Source organism: Penaeus japonicus, unplaced genomic scaffold, assembly GCF_977035675.1.
Source record: "Penaeus japonicus unplaced genomic scaffold, GWHDUDI00000001_assembly GWHDUDI00000031, whole genome shotgun sequence".
NCBI lineage: Eukaryota > Metazoa > Arthropoda > Malacostraca > Decapoda > Penaeidae > Penaeus > Penaeus japonicus.
In genome coordinates this window covers 14,013,573-14,033,271 of record NW_028234433.1, presented here as the reverse complement: position 1 = coordinate 14,033,271, position 19,699 = coordinate 14,013,573, and the positions used below count along the sequence as shown (strand labels likewise).

General features: G+C 43.8%; 2 protein-coding genes across 5 annotated transcripts in view; one reads left to right on the top strand and one right to left on the bottom strand.

The window, feature by feature from the left end:
- The window catches only part of LOC122267849 (uncharacterized), a 413,856-nt gene extending 400,292 nt beyond the window's left edge, over positions 1–13,564 (top strand). For 3 of the 4 annotated variants that reach the window (XM_086555728.1, XM_086555729.1, XM_086555727.1), the window contains 12 exons: positions 721–824; positions 5,754–5,976; positions 6,151–6,209; positions 6,366–6,538; positions 6,672–6,837; positions 7,001–7,192; positions 7,404–7,566; positions 7,819–7,961; positions 8,083–10,182; positions 10,297–10,601; positions 10,791–10,940; positions 11,690–13,564. In XM_086555728.1, coding sequence (XP_086411854.1) covers positions 721–824; positions 5,754–5,976; positions 6,151–6,209; positions 6,366–6,538; positions 6,672–6,837; positions 7,001–7,192; positions 7,404–7,566; positions 7,819–7,961; positions 8,083–10,182; positions 10,297–10,601; positions 10,791–10,940; positions 11,690–11,780 — 3,869 coding nt within the window. In that variant the 3' untranslated portion in view covers positions 11,781–13,564. Of the gene's footprint in view, positions 1–720; positions 825–5,753; positions 5,977–6,150; positions 6,210–6,365; positions 6,539–6,671; positions 6,838–7,000; positions 7,193–7,403; positions 7,567–7,818; positions 7,962–8,082; positions 10,183–10,296; positions 10,602–10,790; positions 10,988–11,689 lie in introns of all 4 variants that reach the window. The other variant, XM_086555730.1, reaches the window with a different exon arrangement.
- The window catches only part of LOC122267850 (acid-sensing ion channel 4-A), a 16,856-nt gene continuing 10,013 nt past the window's right edge, over positions 12,857–19,699 (bottom strand). Inside the window, exons 7-10 of the mRNA XM_086555422.1 lie at positions 18,278–18,403; positions 16,571–16,686; positions 16,168–16,366; positions 12,857–14,658 (exon numbers count right to left, since the gene is read on the bottom strand). Coding sequence (XP_086411548.1) covers positions 14,449–14,658; positions 16,168–16,366; positions 16,571–16,686; positions 18,278–18,403 — 651 coding nt within the window. The 3' untranslated portion in view covers positions 12,857–14,448. The remainder of the gene's footprint in view (positions 14,659–16,167; positions 16,367–16,570; positions 16,687–18,277; positions 18,404–19,699) is intronic.

Genomic DNA, 19,699 nt, shown 5'->3' with positions numbered 1-19,699 from the left:
GGCCCCGGTGACAAACCCGCTCTCTGCCCAACCTCGCTGGCCTTCTTGCCCTCTCTCTGTCCTGCCCTTTCGTTGTCTTCTCTTGGGCTTTCCCTTCTCTCTTCCCCTTGCCTTCTATCTCTCCCTTGATTTCATTCTTCCTTCCCCTCCCCTTCTTTCTTTCTTTACCTTTTCCCCTTTCACTCCCTCCCTCCCCTACCATCGCCCTTTCTTTTTCATTTCCCCTTCTGCTTTGCCTTTCTTTCTATCCCCCTCTTTCCCCTCCCCTAGCTTTCTTTTTGAGTCCCCCTCTCCCTTTCTCTCTTCTTATCTCTTCTTTACCCTGCCCCCTTCTCCCCTTTTCATATCTTCTCTCTAACCCTTCTCCCCTCCCTCCTCCCTTTCCCGTCCCTTCCTCATCCTTTCTCTACCCCCCCCCCTCTCGCTTCCCCTTGTATTCTGCACCCTTCACCCCCCACCCCCCCTGTCGGTGCCGCCAAGCCCTTGCAACAGGTTGAATGGGAATATCCTTATCAAACGGGCCTGCGATCCCTTTCCTCCGTGTCTTTGTTTGTGTGTGTTTGTTTGGGTCTTGCGCTTCTGTTTTTGTTAGGGAACTGAGTATTGTTTGCGTGAGGTGAGGTCTCCCGTGTTCTTGTTGCGTAGGAGTGAGGGTTTTAATGTCCTCTAGTGATATCACTCATGTCATATTAACGTTTTGTCTTTTGTTTTCTCTTGCAGATACATCATACGAGAAGGCGTGTGGGTCGGACAGGCGTGGCTCTGCCCCCGCTACGCCCATCCTGGGGGCGCGGCCCACAGATTCAACTCCAAACAGATTGGTGGTTAGTATTACACTCTTCTGTTTATTATGGCAATTTCTTGATGTGTCTTTGCTCATAGCGTTGGCGCACGTGTGCGCACGCCATCTCACTCATTCACTCATTCAATCATTCAATCATTCACTCATTCACTCACTCAATCACTCACTCAATCACTCACTCACTCACACACTCACACACACGCACACACACACACACACACACACACACACACACACACACACATAAAAAAAAAGCTTACCACACGCACACACACACACACACACACACACACACACACACACACACACACACACACACACACACACACACACACACACACACACACACATATACAGACAAACGAAAACCCAAACAAAGAAAAAAAAGGAAATTCAAGGAAAAGAAAGAAGAAAAAAAAGCTTACGACACACACTCGAGGGCGCTACGGACTCTCACTTCCTGTCACACGGTAGTGTGTGTGTGGCGTGTGCGGTGAAAGGAATGAACTCGTCCGATGAATTACAAAGTCCTTACGATTGTGTCGGTGCTGGTTTGATACGAGGCTGTGACCAGATGATGATCCGAGTCTACCTGGTGACGGATTGACCTGTTTGGACTTCGAAGCTCCCGTGACCTGTTGCGGGAACGAACGCACGCACGCCTCTTCTCTCCCCCTGACCTCTTCTACGCAATCATGCAAGCACAGTACCGGTATATAGTGGAGCAGGCAAGTTGCATAGGTTTGCTTTGTGTCCCGAGGTAATCCCTGGTCTTGCTCTGGGAGTCCTGCCACGCACAGGCTCCCACACACGTCGCTTAACGGTTCTCGGGCTGTTTGGCAACGTTTCCGAGGCGATTCTGGGGAAACGAGAAGGGTCTGCCGTGGAAAATGGGGAGCGATTTTAAGGCCTTTGTTATGCGAATCAGAGGCGGGCCCTTGTGGTTCTCTGTAGGTCGTTGTTTGTGTTTACTTTTGTGGCTTTCAACCCGAGGGTGTCCGGTGCTGTCCTCTTGGATATCTACCCCCCCCTCCCCCCTGCGTGACAGGCATCCGGCGTGACGCGTAGGATAACCCAGTCCAGCCACGGGCGCGCACTGCACAAGGGGGGCATACTCGGCTTCGCTTCGCCGTGGATGCGCCCCTACACGTCATTGCGCTTACCTCATCGTGCAGGATTCCCATTAGTGTTGTGGCTTTCGCGGCGGAGGCAGCCTCGCTCTCGTCACGGAGGCGCATTGTGATTGCAAATGTTGTTTGGTGCGGCCGGGATGCTGCGCCTCTACACTGGCAGCGAGGAGAGCCTTCGCTGGGACTCGGATGGCGCCGTCTACTCCATCGGCAGATCGGTAATTGGAACAGTGTCTCTCTCTCTCTCTCCCTCGTGTGTGTGTTTGTAAATATGTAAGTGTGCAAGTGTTAATTTTGATAGTTATTTTTAAGTAACTGTCCAGTGACAGAGGGAAGTACAAGTGTGAGGTGCCTACCTTTCGCGCCGTGGTTAAGGCTGTGACATTGACCTAGCCACGCGAATGACCTTGGTTGCTGTAGAAAGAGGACGGCGCTCACGTGGGAAGGCTACAAGCAGCACTTGTGACCCGTAATATCGAGTGGAAATCCCCTCCTTGTGGTCAGCGGAAAAGGATTATTAATCCACCTGTCTTTTACGAACAAGCGGAGCATTATGACCGCCCGTTGCAATGCATTTACAGAGGAGCCATTAGCATCGGGGGAGCGGCCACCCGTGACGTCTATCTTTGAGCTGCGCCGTAAGTGGGGCATCAAGAGGGAGCCCTTGTCACGTAGCGGCGTTTGTTGTGTTCAGGAGCATCGTCATTATGCTCTGGGAAGGCTTTGTGAATGTGACGAGGTGCTTCTCCTTGTGTGTGTGATCTATCTTTGCCCAGTGTTCTCTTTCTCACCTCCTCCTTATCTTTCTCCTCTCCTCTCTTTCTCTTTCCCCTCCTCTCATCTCCTTTCCTCTTTTCTCATCTCTCTTCTTACCTTTCTTCTCCTTTTACTCTCTTCTTACCTTTCTTCTCCTTTCCTCTCCTCTTACCTCGCTTCTCCTTTCCTCCTCCTCCTCCTCCTCCTCTTTCTCCTCCTCTTTCTCCTCACTCCTCTTGCTCCCCACGCACTAACGCCTTCTCTGTCCGGAGTACGTGGAATTATCTCAGGATTCACGTCACGCATGAAGTCTTACCTTTTATTATTGTTGGTATAATTTCCGACATTTCCTGCGGAGATGCATGTGTGTGTATGTGTGCATGACATCTTTATGAATTCTGGAGTTCCCACTGGTAGCAGTGGTGTCAGTCCGTCCGAGAGCAAGACTCGGTTGCCAGAATCCTCCCGCCGGGGCCGTCCCGAGCGTCTGGTGGGTGTGGGCGGCGCCGGAACTTCCACGCCGGCCGATGTCGTGAGCGTGATATTCCCGAAGGAGGAGTCCCCCTTCCCTCAAGGCCGAGGGATCCCTTCGTCCCGGGAGCGGAAGCGCGTCCCAACCGCGATTGCACGATGCTTTCCGAACACCTGTTACTATTTCGAGCGTCAGCTGGGCGTGAGCGGGGGTGTGAGGCAGGAGGTGGAGGGGAGGGAGGGGGAGGTGGCGGTGGCCAGACGGGGCAGCCGCGGATCCGTCTGGCCGCCCGCACCCAGCTTGCCCTCGCTGCATTCCTCAGCCGCCGACGCTCCCCCTCCGCGCCAGGTATTGCAAGGCTCGCGAGGACGTCCCCGCGCAGTTGCATTTGTGCTTGGCTGCGTCCCGCGCGGAGTGGACTGGATCCGCGCTTGCGCTGTGGTTTCGTTCTGTTTTTGTTGAGAGGTAACTTGATTTCGGCCAAGTGAATTGCGTCGAGGCGGAGCTGCGGGCGTGACGTGGAGTGCTACAGTCGTCGCCCACACTACCTGCATGCCGAGATGGCTAACGGACCAGCTAACCCGCCCACGACTAATAATCCGTCCTCTCCGGCCACTGGTGCAGCGCCCGCTTGGGTTTCCTCGGCGCTTGTCTTCTTTTGAAGCACGCCTTCTCTCTCTCTCTCTCTCTCTCTCTCTCTCTCTCTCTCTCTCTCTCTCTCTCTCTCTCTCTCTCTCTCTCTCTCTCTCTCTCTCTCTCTCTCTCTGTCTACCTCTCCCTCTCTCTCCCCCTCTCCCCCCTCTGTGAAAGTTGATTCATCATCTTTCAGTCTCTTACAACTTGGAGATGGTGAATCATCTCTATCTCTATTTTATTCTCTATCTCCTTTTCATTATCTCTCTTTGTCTAGATCATGTTCAGAGGCAAGTTTGCCGCCCATCTGCCGATGCTTCTGCCGGCGGGCTTGTTAATAGTGCAGGTGGGCGGGCTAATATGCTGAGGCGCAGCAGCAAGAGTCACGCCTACTTGCCCAGTTGTTGGCGACGTCGGTGCTGGGACTGATTACGTTATGGCGTCGGTGCATCTGCATGTATTGGCATTTCATGATAGCCTGACCTTCAAAATCGGCGAAGCGATTATGCAGGTCACGCGTTATGGCCTGCGAAGAGGATGTTGATTCAGAAAAGTTTCTTGTTATAACAATAATTAGAATTGTAAATACGTATAGATTATTATTATCTTTTGTCTTTCTTTTTTTGCTCACATCCTTATTAACGAACGGATGTGACGTTCACTCGCGGAAAATACGGGCGGCTGAGAACATGACGCGAGTACCCCACTGTCAGCTTCTCTTTTCCTATTGCTTCAGCCGTTTAGGAGGAATTTCGCCCCGTAAATAGGTTGCGCGTGGTTCACGTGCGTTGGGTTGTTTTTAGACCTTTCTTATGATTATTAAAACTCGAAGGTGAATGGATAAAATACCGCTGGTTTTCGGTCGAGTTCCGGCGACACGCCCTTTTCCGTCGCTTGCTGTAAATTATACGTGGTTCTTGGTTTTGCTCTTTATCACTCTTTGTCATTTTCTGTGTTGCTTCAGGGAGAATATGGCGAGCGCGCCTCGGCCAGCGGTGCCCCTGCGACGGCTTAATACCCCCGGGCGGAGGAAGTGAATCAGAAGCCCTACCGCGTTATTACAGTCATCAGCGACTGTATTATAAATGAGCCAGGAGCCCTGTAGCGTGATAGCCCCCGGGCACGCCTGGGCACGAGCGACGGAATCATTACACCTAATCGTAATGACTTTCCGGCGGGACGTGGCCTACCAGGAGCAAAAGTCGGAAACCAGTGGGGTTTCTTATGTAGTTCAGGGTGATGGACAGCGACGGAGGTACGTTTCCTGTCCCCGGCACACGCACCCCTTTGTTGGTCTCGGTTCCGCCAGTCTCTTTCTTGTGCCGAGGGTGCCGGTGCCTTCCACGCCGACTGACAACCTCGACTGACAACCTCGACGGCTTCTCTGCTGCATGAAAGACGACGCCCAGAGGACCTGCGTGTGTCTTCGGCACCTTAATGAGCTTCCTATATGCCGCCGATCGTCGCGCGGTGTCGAGTGAACCATTTATTTCCATTGTGAGCCTTGACCTCAACATCCTGCCTTGAATGTCCGTAGGTGGCCGCTGGCGTCACTGCCGTTGCCTCTATGGCAGTCTCAGTTCTCCCTCGGACCGACGGGACGGCGCACTCGAGGCGGCGAGCTCAAGGTGATTTGGCGTTTTGCAAGTGATATGGGAGAATATTTGAATTGTGTTGGGTTTATCATCTGAAGCATCTCGTGTAATCTGTGCACCGATATATATATATATATATATATATATATATATATATATATATATATATATATAATATTTACCAGTGTAAATATATTTATAGTGTAAATATATATAGATATATTTACCAGTGTAACACAACAAGGCACGCGCACATCAAACAAACACTCCCCAAAACCGTGTGTCCATATCCGTACATGCCTGTGACATCAGTGTTTTCCTTGACCCTGAAACGCTCGACTCACACACACCCTTCCTCCTTGCAGAACTTCTTCAGCAAGAGGTCATTCAAGAGTAACCCCCTGAAGAGGACCAAGTCTGTGACCAAGTTGGAAAGGACCAAGCGAGGCGGCCGCGGAGGGATCAGCGGGATGCTCGACTCGGACCCCCTGAGCCTCGGGCCCTCCAACACACGCCTGAGGTCCTCCCGCTCACACGAGTCCCTCTTATCTAGTCACAACATGATGCACACGCTAGACCTGGCAGCTGGTAAGGACGTCGGCGTCTTGGTTTTCGGTTTTAAGGAATTTTGTTTTGACGAGTTATGTTTTTTCCTTTTTCTTGTTGGAATATTGTTTTTATTTATTGCTTTGACTTGATTGGGGATTATTTGGGAATGTTATTGGTGGATTTGATTTTAATGGTTTTGATTGTGTTCTTCAGGTGAGGTGACTATCAGACCTCTGCACGCCAGCATTCTTGGTCAGGAGCATTGTTTCCAGGTAAGGCAGTCAGTCTCCAAGGCATTTCTGTGTTACCGTGTGTATTTTTGTAATTGAAACAAGCCCGCAATTGTTATTTAAAGAAGTTGTTTGACATGTATTATAACCCATGATAGTCTTTTTTACGTGTTCACTACATTGGGCGTTGTCTTGCAGGTCACGTCCCCCACTGGCACCAGGTATTTCAGCTGCAGAACGGCTGACGAGAGAGACAGATGGGTGGACTCCCTCCGCAAGGCTGTCAATCCAAACTATGACAATGTGCGGAGAACGGAAAACTCCCTAAAAATATTCGTTCTAGAAGCGAAAGGAATCGGCAGCAAGAAAAGGTATGTTTTTTTCGCTTATTTCCTCGATTTCTTGCTTTGTATTTTCAACTTTAAATGCGAAGTTGAAGATTTTTTTTTTTTACCCAAATCCTTTATACAGCTTTGTTGATGACGACATGTCTTCCACTCGCAGGTACTTCTGTGAACTGCTTCTCGACAACGCACTCTATGCACGAACCTCAAGCAAGCAGAAGAGTGACATGTGCTTTTGGGGAGAACAGTTTGAGTTCCACAATCTGCCCACAGTGGAGAACATCAGTGTTGCGCTCTATCGCGAAGGAGAGAAGAAGAGAAAGAAGGTGTGTTATTAGAAACAGGGACTTATCCTCGAAATACGCGGCTTAAAAGTTCAGAATAATCATATCCATGTGTCGTTTTTATTATGTGAAGATAAAAAATGACGTTTATCATGTTACGTATACGATAATGCGAGTAACTACATGTTCTTACTTCCTTTTCCAGGAGAAGAATGTGTTGGTGGGGACCGTGAACATCCCCGTGGCCAACGTGAACAGTCGCTCGCTCATTGAGAAGTGGTACCAAGTACAAAACGACGCCAGGGCTCCCAGCAAGGACCAGGCTGCGCTACGGATTAAGTGCAAGTTCCAGTCCATTGATATTCTGCCCATGGAGATGTACACTGATTTCATTCAGGTGTGTTGGTGGAAGGTTTCAACCCGTTGGTCTCTGTCTTTATATATCCTTTTCATGGTCGTTTTAGTTTCTAGAAAAGTGATGGGAAAATGAATTTAGATAATATTTTATTGTTACTCTTGTGGCATGATTCATTTTGCATAGAAATGTTCAGTTTCTATGTTCTTTTTTGTAGCATACTCAAGTACTTACTTATTCATATCCTTTCCAGTATGTGAAGGCCAACTATGCAGTGATCTGCGAATTGCTGGAGCCCGCCATCAGTGTCAAGTCCAAGGAGGACATAGCAACAGCCCTGGTCCACATCATGCAGAGAGAGGGCATGGCACGCAACTTTCTGGCTGATCTTGTTATGATGGAGATTGAGAGAATAGGTAAATTAACCCCCTCGCAATGTAGTTAATGCTCTTGGTTAATGTTATTTGTTCCTTCAGGATTTTTTGTTGTTGGAAGTTCATAGTGTGAGATGAGGCTTTGTGATTCTTTGGGAAGGGTCTTAGTGACGGTGGATTTAGAATTCAGTTGAAGCACTTTGGTAAGATGTCAAGTTCAGAAATTGTCAATAATTTCAGTGTTTTAGTTATTGTTTGAAGCCTCTTTTACTTACGCATCATGTTATGTTACAGATGACTCTCACCTGCTTTTCCGTGGTAACTCTCTGGCCACTAAAGCTATGGAAGCGTTCATGAAGTTAGTGGGAGACAAATACTTGCAAGACACACTCCGGCAGGTCATAAATAAGGTTGTCGAAGATGGACTCGACTGTGAGGTGAGTTATTTAGAATGTGGAATGTTTTTAGAAGATAAAGACGTATGACTATTGGCTAATTAAGAAAGCAGCAATGCAGTTTGTCATGTTACTTTATTGATCTTTATTGATTACCTTTCAGGTGGATCCTATGAAGGTGCCCCAGATATCGTCTATTCAGAAGCAACAGGAGAACCTCATGTATGTCGTTCGCATGACGTGGTCTCGCATCCTCAACTCCCACCCTTATTTCCCACTGGAACTGAGAGAATGCTTCTGCCTGTACCGGGAAAAGCTGGCATCCATTGGGAAACAGGGCCTCAGTGACAACCTGATCTCTGCTTCCATTTTCCTCCGTTTCCTGTGCCCGGCCATCCTCTCGCCGTCCCTGTTCAACATCACGCAGGAGTACCCGGACGAGAGGGCATCGAGGAACCTCACGCTCATCGCCAAGACGCTGCAAACCCTGGCGAACTTCACCAAGTTCCAGGGCAAAGAGAACTTCATGGAGTTCATGAACGAGTTTATCGAGTTGGAGCAGGCTCAGATGAAGTCCTTCCTCAAGCAAATTTCTAGTCCTGCCACCCACGACCACCGAGTGTTAGAATACGATAGAGACATTGACATTGGAAAGGAGCTGTCATCGTTGCATACATTCTTCAACGAAGCACTGAGGAAGCTGGCAAGTAACACCTCCAAGAACACCAACAGCGTTTCACAACAGATGCACCTGGATAAACTGAAGGAGCTTCTAGATGAAATCTCGGTGGCTCAGACTCGCCCCAACATTAATCTTGTGGGGCGGTTGTCATCTCAGAATAGCGTGGAGTCGCCCGTGTCGCCAACTACCAACATTGCTGATGCTGGCCGAATGGAGGATAAGCTTGGCTATCAGAGCTTACAGAGAAACATTTTCCGGTACAATGACCCTACAGTTAGTGAAGATTATCGGCCAGTTGCCCCCCCACCCATCAGTCACATTCAGCCTCCGCCTGAGACCCCATCCACGCCACGGCCCTCCACGCTGCCAAGAAATACCTACCTGATGGGCTCGGCACGCAAGCCAGCGGTTGACCTGAACACAGCTGACGACTATGTTCTTTTCTCTGCATTGGAACCTGATGCCAAGCCACGGGAGCCGAATGCCATTGGTCACAGCTACAGTTACAACCACCTTGCACCAGTTCCAGCACAGAACACCTCCCCAGTCCACACTAACCACAACCATCACCACCACCACCACTTTCACAACCACGCTGCCTGGTTCAACAACAGACAAATGTTCAATGGCCACCCGCAAGTGAATGGTCATGGCCAGGTTCACCAGAATGGCCAGATTGGTCCGAATGGAAACCCAGAGGAATCTCTAGACATGAGTCATGAGGAAAATGACAGAAATTCTGCTGGAGAGAATGAGGCCAACATGAAGGGTTCTCAGACCTCCATCTCGCAACTGTCTAATGTTGCATCATCAGGGTATCAGAGTTTTGCGTATAGTCAGTCGTCTAGCCCAGTGGACCCTTCAATAACTCACCACGATGCTGCTAATAACAATAACGCAGCAGCAAATAATAGTAGCAGCTGTAATACTAGTGGCGGGATGCATGTATCCCCCCACTTAACACCTCCACAAATGTCAGCACCACTTGCCTTCAACAACCCTATGTACCACCTGAATGCTGCCACGAGTTCCCCAAGGCCTGTCCCCCACCGCGGCCCACGCATGACCCACCTCCACCACCACCACCACCTTCACCAAACTTCACAGCAGCAGCAGAGTCCAGTGAGCTCCTCTCTCAGTTCGGCCCACAGCGTCGAGGACCTGCAGACTGTGCCCACGCTTGCTGCAGGGCTGGCACCCGGCCGAGGCCCTCAGCGGACGCATTCGTCCTCCAGTGAAGACAGCACGTCCCTGGCGTGTACACCGCCCTTGGAGCACAGAGGATTTAAATCTGGCGCCCCTCGCACGAATCCCCGCTGCTTGCCGCCAGGGTGGGGTCAGCCAGCCGTTGTTCCCGGGACAACGCCCGACCACCACCACTCTACCTCAGACCTCTTAGGGGGAGCACACTGCCGGAGAACCAAGATGACGCGCCGGCAGTCAGCAGAGGTTGGCAGCGGACGGCGGCACCGATACCAGTACGATAGCGATTCTTCAAGTGATGAACAGCATCCACCTCCGTCTCGAGTACGCCCGACGCGTGTCAATCACAGAGTGTCAGAAACGAAGACACTTGAAGAGGTATGTACTGTTCATATTATATGAATGCTGTATAATTGCTATTCATAATAATCATAATGATGGTCCTATTGATGTATGTTTGTACCTTTTCTTAAATCCATCTCTCTCTTTCAGTACGAGCAAGAAATTCTTGCATTGCGAACAGCCATGGAAGAAATGCATCACAAATTAGTAGTTGCAGATGACCACATACACGCCCGTCCTGAGGCTTCTGCCCCAGACGTCGTCCCGTCTGGTCTGCCTCACGACCCAGTTCCTCACCACCACTCCAACAGCCATCTGAATAGCAGTCCTCAGAGCCAGTCCTCGGCCCATCACCAGCACGGCCGTCACAACCACCAAAATCCTCTCTTCTCTCACTCCCAACAAAGAGCTGATCCAGAGATAGAGAGCGGCCACATGAGGGATTTGTTGCAAAAGTAAGTGCTGTATGAGTATTTAAATCGAAACTGTCATGTAGATATGTAATAGATATAGATATATATATTCATTTTGAAATGTTTAGCTCTTTGAATAGTTTCATAACGAACACTTGAACAACCCAAATGTCACAAAGGAGACATCTTTTACAAACAGCAGTGTAATTAACATGATTTTCTTAATTCCAGGTTGCAGGAACAGTTTCGGATAGAACAGTTGAAACTATCAGAACAGCTGGAAGAGAAAGACGCTGTAATCCAAGCCCAGGAAGACCGGATTAATGCCCTGGATCGAACCAACACCCAATTGCTCATGGCGCTTGAGCACATCAGGGAGTTGTAAGTCGTCCCACATCGCAGAGTTTGCAAGACTTCATTACTCACCCGTAGGCATTGCTGGTGTTTGCTTTTTTTGGGTTTTGCATGGTTAACCTCACTCACAGCTGGCGTGAAAGCACTGTGTTTGTTGGTGGGACTGCTGCTATATAGGCGATGGGATGAAAGTGTCAACACTGCTTATGTTGCATTGCCTTGCTTAGGGCCTCTTTTATCAAGAGTAGAATTCATTTTTCTACATATCAATACATTCCTTTTTCATTTGTGGCAAAAGCATGATGCTTCCATGACCATGGCTTGTGTTTACGTTCAAGAGGGAATTCAGTATCTGTAAGAAACTTCTTGTTTCTAATTCACTTTCTCTAGGGGTATCAATGGCAGCAGGGAGAGGGTAGACTTAAATATTCTTAAGATAAGGTTTGCTTGGATATTTAATGTGTTATTTGAAGTCTGGGTAATCAGTCATATAGAGTATAGACAGTAGTTCGTAGAAACTGCACACATTTCAGAACTAATGATTTAAATGCAAAAGTAATAACATTGATACACTTTTCTTTGTTTGCCTGACTTCCTAGTAATTTGCAGTTGCACTTGCAGTTGAACTTCTTATCCAACAAACAGTTGTAAACCTATAGAGAATTACTCCTGTTTCTATATAATGAGTCTATTGGGTCTGTGATCAAAAAATGTCTCTTTAGGACAATAAAAACCAGCTCTAACATGTCACTAAATCTATTTCTTTTTTGTTACAGGAAACTGGGCCAGGAAAGTCTCCTGAAGCACACGCCTCAGGAAGGCAGTCAGCTGTCTGACACAAGTGACTACAAGAGCAGCTCTTGTTGAACATCAAGCTAGGATGGAACAAAATTATATATGTATTCAGTGACACTGAGTTAGAAGAAGCTTTATTTAAGGGCTATTGTAAACAGTGGACTCCTATTTTTCATATCAAAAAAGAATTATTGCTTTATCATAGATGCCACCAGTATTTATCATGGTAATGCTGTATATGATGAAATGCTGATACTGGTATTTACTTGTAACACATTTTTGTTTCAGCGTATTGCTGATACTGAATAATGGCAAAATATTCTCCTTTATAAGTGTTACCCCCCCCTCCTCCCCATCTCTCTTATGCCCTCCCCTACCCTCTCCATATCACATGCTGCCTGGAATTAGTATGCTGTGTGGCCCTTTCTCTAGTTCGTTTCTCAAACCCTGTGCATCATCTAGTTTCTTAGCCTATGTAGGGAAAAAGTCAGTAAGATAAGCTGATCAGATACTGTTTATATGTTGAAGAAAAAAGTTATAGAGCCTCTCATACTTCTTTTTTTTAAATCAAGGCTTGGATTGCACTCATGATATAAGCCTAAGTCAAATACCATGCAAGGTTCATCATGGCTTATCATGTTTCATGTAAATTTGGCTTTTTAATGAGGTGATCATTAAGAAGAGTATGATATTTTGTGTCTTGTTTTGTATCAAAGTTACCAAATGCCATAGCCAATGCTGCCTTACTGTTGGTATTATTGTTTAGTGGGAAAAAAATCGCAGAGAATGGCACCAAAGATTGACATTTCCCCCCCTCACCCTTTTCAATTTTATCTTTTTTTTATTTTCAGTATTTTAAAAGTTTTTATATTTTCCCCCTTTCTTAGACTGTTCAGTTTTCACTTACCCAAAGTGGTATGGTAAAGTGGACTAATTCAGCACAGAAGTAAAACTATAATGAAGTGTTGTTATCAACGTAAAAGAAAGAAAGAAACAAACAAACAATATCAAGTAACAGTAATGTCTGTGTTTACCTATATATATACACACATATTTTAAACTGTATCATATTTTTTATTATTATTTTTCACTGATCCATTCTTTGTGGTTATCCAGCCACTGCCTTGCACACCATTTTCCTGTGCACAAGTATATTGCAAGGCAGTGAGAACAACCTGACAGTTGACCTATCAACTAGAGCACCTCATTTCTTTGTATGTTTTTTCTCTTATTCTCCTTTTTTTAATCTATACTTTATATGAATATAATCATTGCCTCATTCTGAGAGGCATCTCTAACCAAAGATTCACATTTATATGTTTGAATATAGATATATAATTTTTATTGCTTGCAGTTCAACTATGTTTACATTAAGGGCTTTAAAGACAAAAAGATCACATATGGAAAAAAAAAGAAAATTACCACTGACAAGAAAACCGCTTGTGTCAGAAGGGCGAACCTTTGAAAAACGATGGAAACCTAATGATGGAACGAGTAAATGATTAATGATTAAGCACTTGTCCATCATCATCATTTCTGTCTGGGTTGCGTCTCGGTAGAACTTCTTATGCATTAGCCCATTCCAAAAGCTCTGATAGCCTGTTTCTTTCGTGTATATGGCAGATGTACTGTATTTGTTTCAGAGTGTATTTATTTGATTTAGTTTGGTATTGAGTCACAGCTACTCAATTCTTTAGATGTATATAATGTAAATTTTTATAAATTATGTACACTGTTTGGTACCTGTTTCATCATGATCCTCGTGCACATCCGTTATGTTGTCCCGTTTAGACATGACTTTAGATTATCCATGTAAATAAAAAAGGTGTGAAAAAAATATAAATTTATGTGCTGAATGTATGGTTTTCCTTTCTTCCTTGTTGGTGATTTGTTGAGGAATCTTTTTTTTTTATAAAAAAAATGGTGAGGTCAGTTAACATTTTAAATAGTTCATTATTTTTTATTAATTTATATTATGAGTAGATACTGTTTTTAAAAATGTGTAATTTTGTTTGGATACAGTGAAAGTTAATATTGATGATATGAATATTCACATGTTTAAGAGAAATATATGTATATTGTGAAAAGGAATTACAAGGATTGTACATGAACATACTTGTGCAATGCATTAAGGAAAGATTATTTGCAAGACAAATATACATTGATATTGATCATAACATTAAAAATGTTTACAGAAAAAAATGAAAAGATAATAAGTAGGCAATAAATACATACTTTATCAACAATAACTCTTATACTAGGACCTTGCTATACAAACCTCAGTTACAGATTATTGGGAATATTACACAGTGGGACCTAAGTACTTTAGTCTGAATCAAATTTCACTTGATTTTATGATAAATGGCAAAAGAAAATATATACAAAGTTTTATATAATACTTGACTACATAGATAAGGAATTCTGTTTCCAATCATAAATTTAATTAACTTTTTTATACGAGCCTTGCATAATGAAAATACTGTAGCTTAACCAAAATTATTCTCTACATTTCGTCCAGTTGTATACCAGTTCAAGTATGACACAAACTGGACGTTACACACGAAACCAGCTATAGCAATGATAAGCATCCTGGAACTATACATTATAAGCACAGTATGATCATTAAAAGGAGTTAACCAACTTCAGTTTACATACAAAGTTTCAGACGAACTTAAACACACGTCGATACCATTCACCAAAATACATAACCTCCTTTCACGCACAAAGAAAAAAGTAACCATTACTCCACTTCGTAACGAGAACGTACACAAAGGACCCAATAAAGAAGCCTCCTTGCCTTGTGAAGGATTAGCTCGCTAAACTGAAGGAGGGAAAGGACAGACGCCCCTAAAAGCAGACCCATGAAACCTCCGATGCGGCTGATGAGCGCGGAGAAGGAATAAGAGTAGGACTCCACGACCTCCTCGTAGTCAGTCCCTCCGAGGTACACCTGCGAAAAAGATAAGGGGTGCAGGTGATGAGGTGGCACTCTTATGATGCGTGAGTGTAAGTGTAAGTATGAGTGTAAGTGTGAGTGTGAAAATAAGTGTGAGAGTAAGTGTAAGTGAAAAATAAATGTAAGTGTAAGTGTGAGAGTGAGAGAGAATAAGTGTAAGTGTGAGAGTAAGAATGATCTAAGAGTAAGCGTGAATGTGTGTGAGTACAAGTGTGAGTGTTTGACTGTGTCTGTGTGTGTAGTATACTGTGGGCAATCTATTTCCTTCTACCAATGGCAGCTTTTACAACAATGTAATCTAAATAACAACGCCCAAAGCATGTCTACAAGAATTCGGAGACAATCATGATTTTACGGAACAGTATCAGGATCAGCAAAGGTAACACGCGTAAACTTTTGACTTACAAAGGCACTTAAACGCTGCTACTTAATCACGAAGGCTAGGACAAACCTCAGATGCCACCTACTTATAGTAATGAACGCCAAACTAAAAACTATTAGATAAGAATAATCGATTTAGTCTACGCATAACCAACAATATTAAGAAAAGGATGAATGTACAAAATATTTTATACAACCAAGACAAAATATAAAGAAGAATATAGATACTGACATCGAAATAATACGACACAGAATGGCCAAGTGCCAAATGGCCGGACATACCCAGTGTTTATTTATGCTTTAATATATAGTTGATAAACTACAATAAATACTACAAGACAAACAAATGCAAGAATCTATGTTAACTTTCTTTCAAATCCACTTTATCTATAACAGAACTGATAAAAGTAAACAATTTTATAAGGCCTCCCTCACACATAAAACATTTCTCGAGATATTAAATCTTCATAACTGCTTTAGATACCTGCAACATTGAATTGCAAACAAAGGGTTGACGTCATTTGGATGACAGTTCCACCGAATTCAGCTTTGACAAAGATGACACAGACGGCACCTCTGTGTATTCTGGGAAGTTGAATTCTTTGAATGCATAGATGGGTCATCTATATGCTGTTCTTTATCATACATGCCCGCGAAGGAATATTTTATCGCATAAACATTTTCATTCTAAGAAAAGACGAGAAGGAATTTTAATCATACACCGGAAACTTATCGAATATGTTGGTAATCGCTATGGTTATCCTTTTGCTAAAATTCCAAGGTTGTGAAATTCGTGAAGCTAAAGTGGAACGAACAAAGATTCTAAATAAAACCAAAAACAAACGCATTGATCTATCTATCATTATTATTAATATCAGCTCATTCTAATTAATATCATCATCATCAATACTACTACTACTACTACTACTATCACTAATACCACCATCATCATTATCAATACTACTACTATCACTAATACCACCATCATCATTATCAATACTACTACTATCACTAATACCACCATCATCATTATCAATACTACTACTATCCCTAATACCATCATCATCATCCTTATCAAAATACATCTAAATGAAAAACACACTCGCATTCGCGCGGACTCGCCTTCATAATGGCGTTCCTGTTGGTATTCCAAGTGGTGTCGGAGGTGTGGCGGTAGATGACGGAGAAGCACTCGGGCAGGCAGCCACACGGGGTATAGTTGAAGTGCCCGTAGAAGAACAGGTACTTCATGCTTCTTTCGACGGCTTTCACTTCCTCGGCCGTCCGGCATTCGCGGCCCTTCACGTTCATGTACGGTAACCTTTGGAAGATGAAATAGAGGATTCTCTCCTTTTTTTCCCCGTCAGGAATACATTTTTAGAAGTCAGTACTGTGATGATAAACCTATTCGCTTTTTGTTTTGTTTTTCATTTAATTAACTGAAACAGTTTATTTTAGCAAGTCTTTTATATTTTTTTTTTTCCCCAGAGTCCGATGACTCTTCAAAGAAAACGTCAAGACGTACTTGCACCCGTGAAGGCGGACGACGTGCTTGTGAAGGCAGGTAGAGCGACATGCCTCCGTGTTGTAGCGTGGGTCCGGCGAACATTCTCGGTCTTTTCGGTTGATCAACTTGGTTTTCTGAAAGACCAATTGCAAGGGAGAGGAATGAGAACCTTGTGCAATGAACAGAGTGGCAGCAATCTTATTAAGCGCATCTGGCTTAATAATCAACTGCCGAAAGGTCATTTGCGGCCTTTGTCCAAGATGGCGTTCATCATTCCAGCCTTTCGGATCAGCCATAAACAGTCCTGCGGCGGACACCTTGTTCTATCTAATCTACTTAATCTACTTACGTTCTTTCATGATTATTTACAATCAGTGTCTAAAGCTGCATCAATCAAATCTGCCGTGTTGGCAAAATGAGGAGTCTAAATATATTACAGCGTTTTGTTCGGATATCAGTTAATAAATTCCTTGTTAAACAAAGAAATTTCTTGAGCTTGACCAGTTGATCTATAAAAATGAAAAATGAAAAAATATGAAGAGAGATATTTGTCAAAGATTATATATAGTTACTCCTTATTCATGTTACGTCTGTAGGCACTGTAGCAGGTAGCAAATAGGCCTCGTATGGCATATTAGCAAAGGAGTGAAAGAGAAGAATTACTTATGCTATTAGAGTTAATCTATATAAGAGTCTCTCACTCGCTCTTACTCTTACTCCTACTCTTATTGTCTCTTACTCTCCTCTCTCAGTTTCAATATCTGCCTCGTGTCTTCAGAAGCATGCAGCTCTATCCTTATCACAAATTTTACCTCCCATGCTTTAACCTCATTCGAGCAATTGTGAAGCCCCCCCCCCCCCAAAAAAAAAGTCTTCTTGCCTCCATTGTCCTCAAAGACTCAAGGTCACCGAAGAATTTGTAGATATTATTGGACTTCCGTAATCGATGGGCACTAATGATTTCCTACCTAATAACTATGACTAACTGAATAGAGACGGAACTGTAGAACTTTTTTATGAATGTTATGGCTGTTGTTGTGGTGATGATAATGATAAAAGTATTGATGATAATGATGAGGAAGATGGTGATGAATGGTGATGATGATGGTTATGGTGGTGATGATGATGATATGATGATGGTGATGATAATGATATAGTATTAATAATAATTGTAATAATACTAATAATTGTAATAATAATAACAATAATACTAATTGTAATAATGATATTAATAATAATTGTAATAATGATAGGTGAAATCATAATAATAATAACAATAATGATGACAATCATATTCACAATATCAATACTGATGATGTTGATAACAACAACAACAATAATAATAATAATAACCATAATAAAAATCATAACATTAACAATGATTATAATATTAAATATGGTAATAGTTTGATCAAGTTCATGATGATGATAATAATAGCAGATAAACCCACTATACACAAAACATATTTATTAGAAGATGAGGTGGATTTCGAAACTGTAGTCTCATCTTCTAATAACTATGTTTTGTGTATAATGGGTTTATCTGCCGTTCTATCAACGCGGAAGAGTGTTTTGCCAATCATAATAATATCATCTATCTTTCTCCCTAACTTTTTTTTATTTCTCGATCGCCAGATACCCAAAACCATTTCATTTCAGAATAAACAATATCAAAGCAAATATATCCACAGCATTGCTCATTAAATTCCCCAGTTCTGCTCTGACCTGAACGGTAACGATGATCAAGCGGTGGCATCCCAGTTTCTTCTTGTTTTTCGTCAGTTTCTGCATGCAGTTAAATCCGTTTTCTATGGCTTGCGTGACCGGGACGAGAGGATTGTGGACGGCCACCTGAAAACAAGAATAATCATTGTTATTGTTGGTATAATTGTATTGTTGATATAAATGCTTTATTCAAATGTTTTGTGGTAATTCTTTCTAATAAGGCTGCCTCCCTTACGATGATCGTATCGGTACGATGACCTGGGGCACTCCTGGGAAATTGGGTTTTCGAAGGAGAGGGGGAGGGGGTAAATATGGGCGAAATTATTCGATATATTTAACCCGTTAACGAAGGATGGCGTGTTTTTTTCTCGTCATACATAACGCAGGAGCTCTGGCCTGGCGACGGGCGTCATGACGTTCGGGGATTTGGGATCACTATGTTATTTTATTGTGCTATGAGTAATGAGTGAGTGATGTTGACAATTGCAGTCATAATAATCATAACTGCATTGATATTAAACAAAATGGGTTTCACCTAACATCCAAAACCTAGATGGCACCACTTTCTTCTAGCACCAGCAGGAGAGAGACCCTCGAATGGCACCCATCTACGGTCTCTAGCAAGCACTATCTCAATAGAGCGATGGCACATAGCAAATTGCTGACCTCTTGGTCTAAAGTACCACAGATGAAAGATGTGCAGGCAGAATTAGAGGAGGAAGGTGACTCAAATCATACTCAATGTCTACAATGTGCCCCTGTGCCAGTAGGGATGCCTTTTACTTTGGCACTCACAGTCACAATAAGTTTCCTTCCTCTTCCCTACCTCTTCATGTTATCTTCATTTTGTCAACTGCAGAATTGACAGAGCCTGTGATATGACAGATATGTCTCTAAAAACAGTAAAACACACAAAAAACAAAACACAAAAATGGCTCTAGCTCTACAATGAGTGACTAAAAGGGAGTGGGAAAAGTCAAAGTATGTTGCTGAAGCTGCCTCGCTCAGAAATAAAACCCATCCTGGAGCCTGGGTAAGCAAATCTATCTCCCGTCGGCATGGGTCAAAAATCTCAAAGAATGTAAAAATATGAAAAATAGACCAATAGTTGTATTTTAAAATGTAAATAAAATTGAAAATCCGACGGCTAAAGTATGCATAGTATTCAAATTGAAAATGAAACGTTCGATCCAAGGATCAGTCACGGAGGATTCAAAACGAAAGAAAAACCCTTTCCCCTTCGCACAATTAAAGAAACAAAAAAAGGCTGTGTTGCCCTAGGTGGGTGCTCACTGCTCAGCCCCCAGACTCCTTTTATTTGCCGTGTTCCCTTGAGGAGAATTCCGCCCCCCGACCCCCTCTCGATCGCTGCATTTCTTACTCAACCCCTAAACCATTACAGTGCAAATATGGATACCTTTT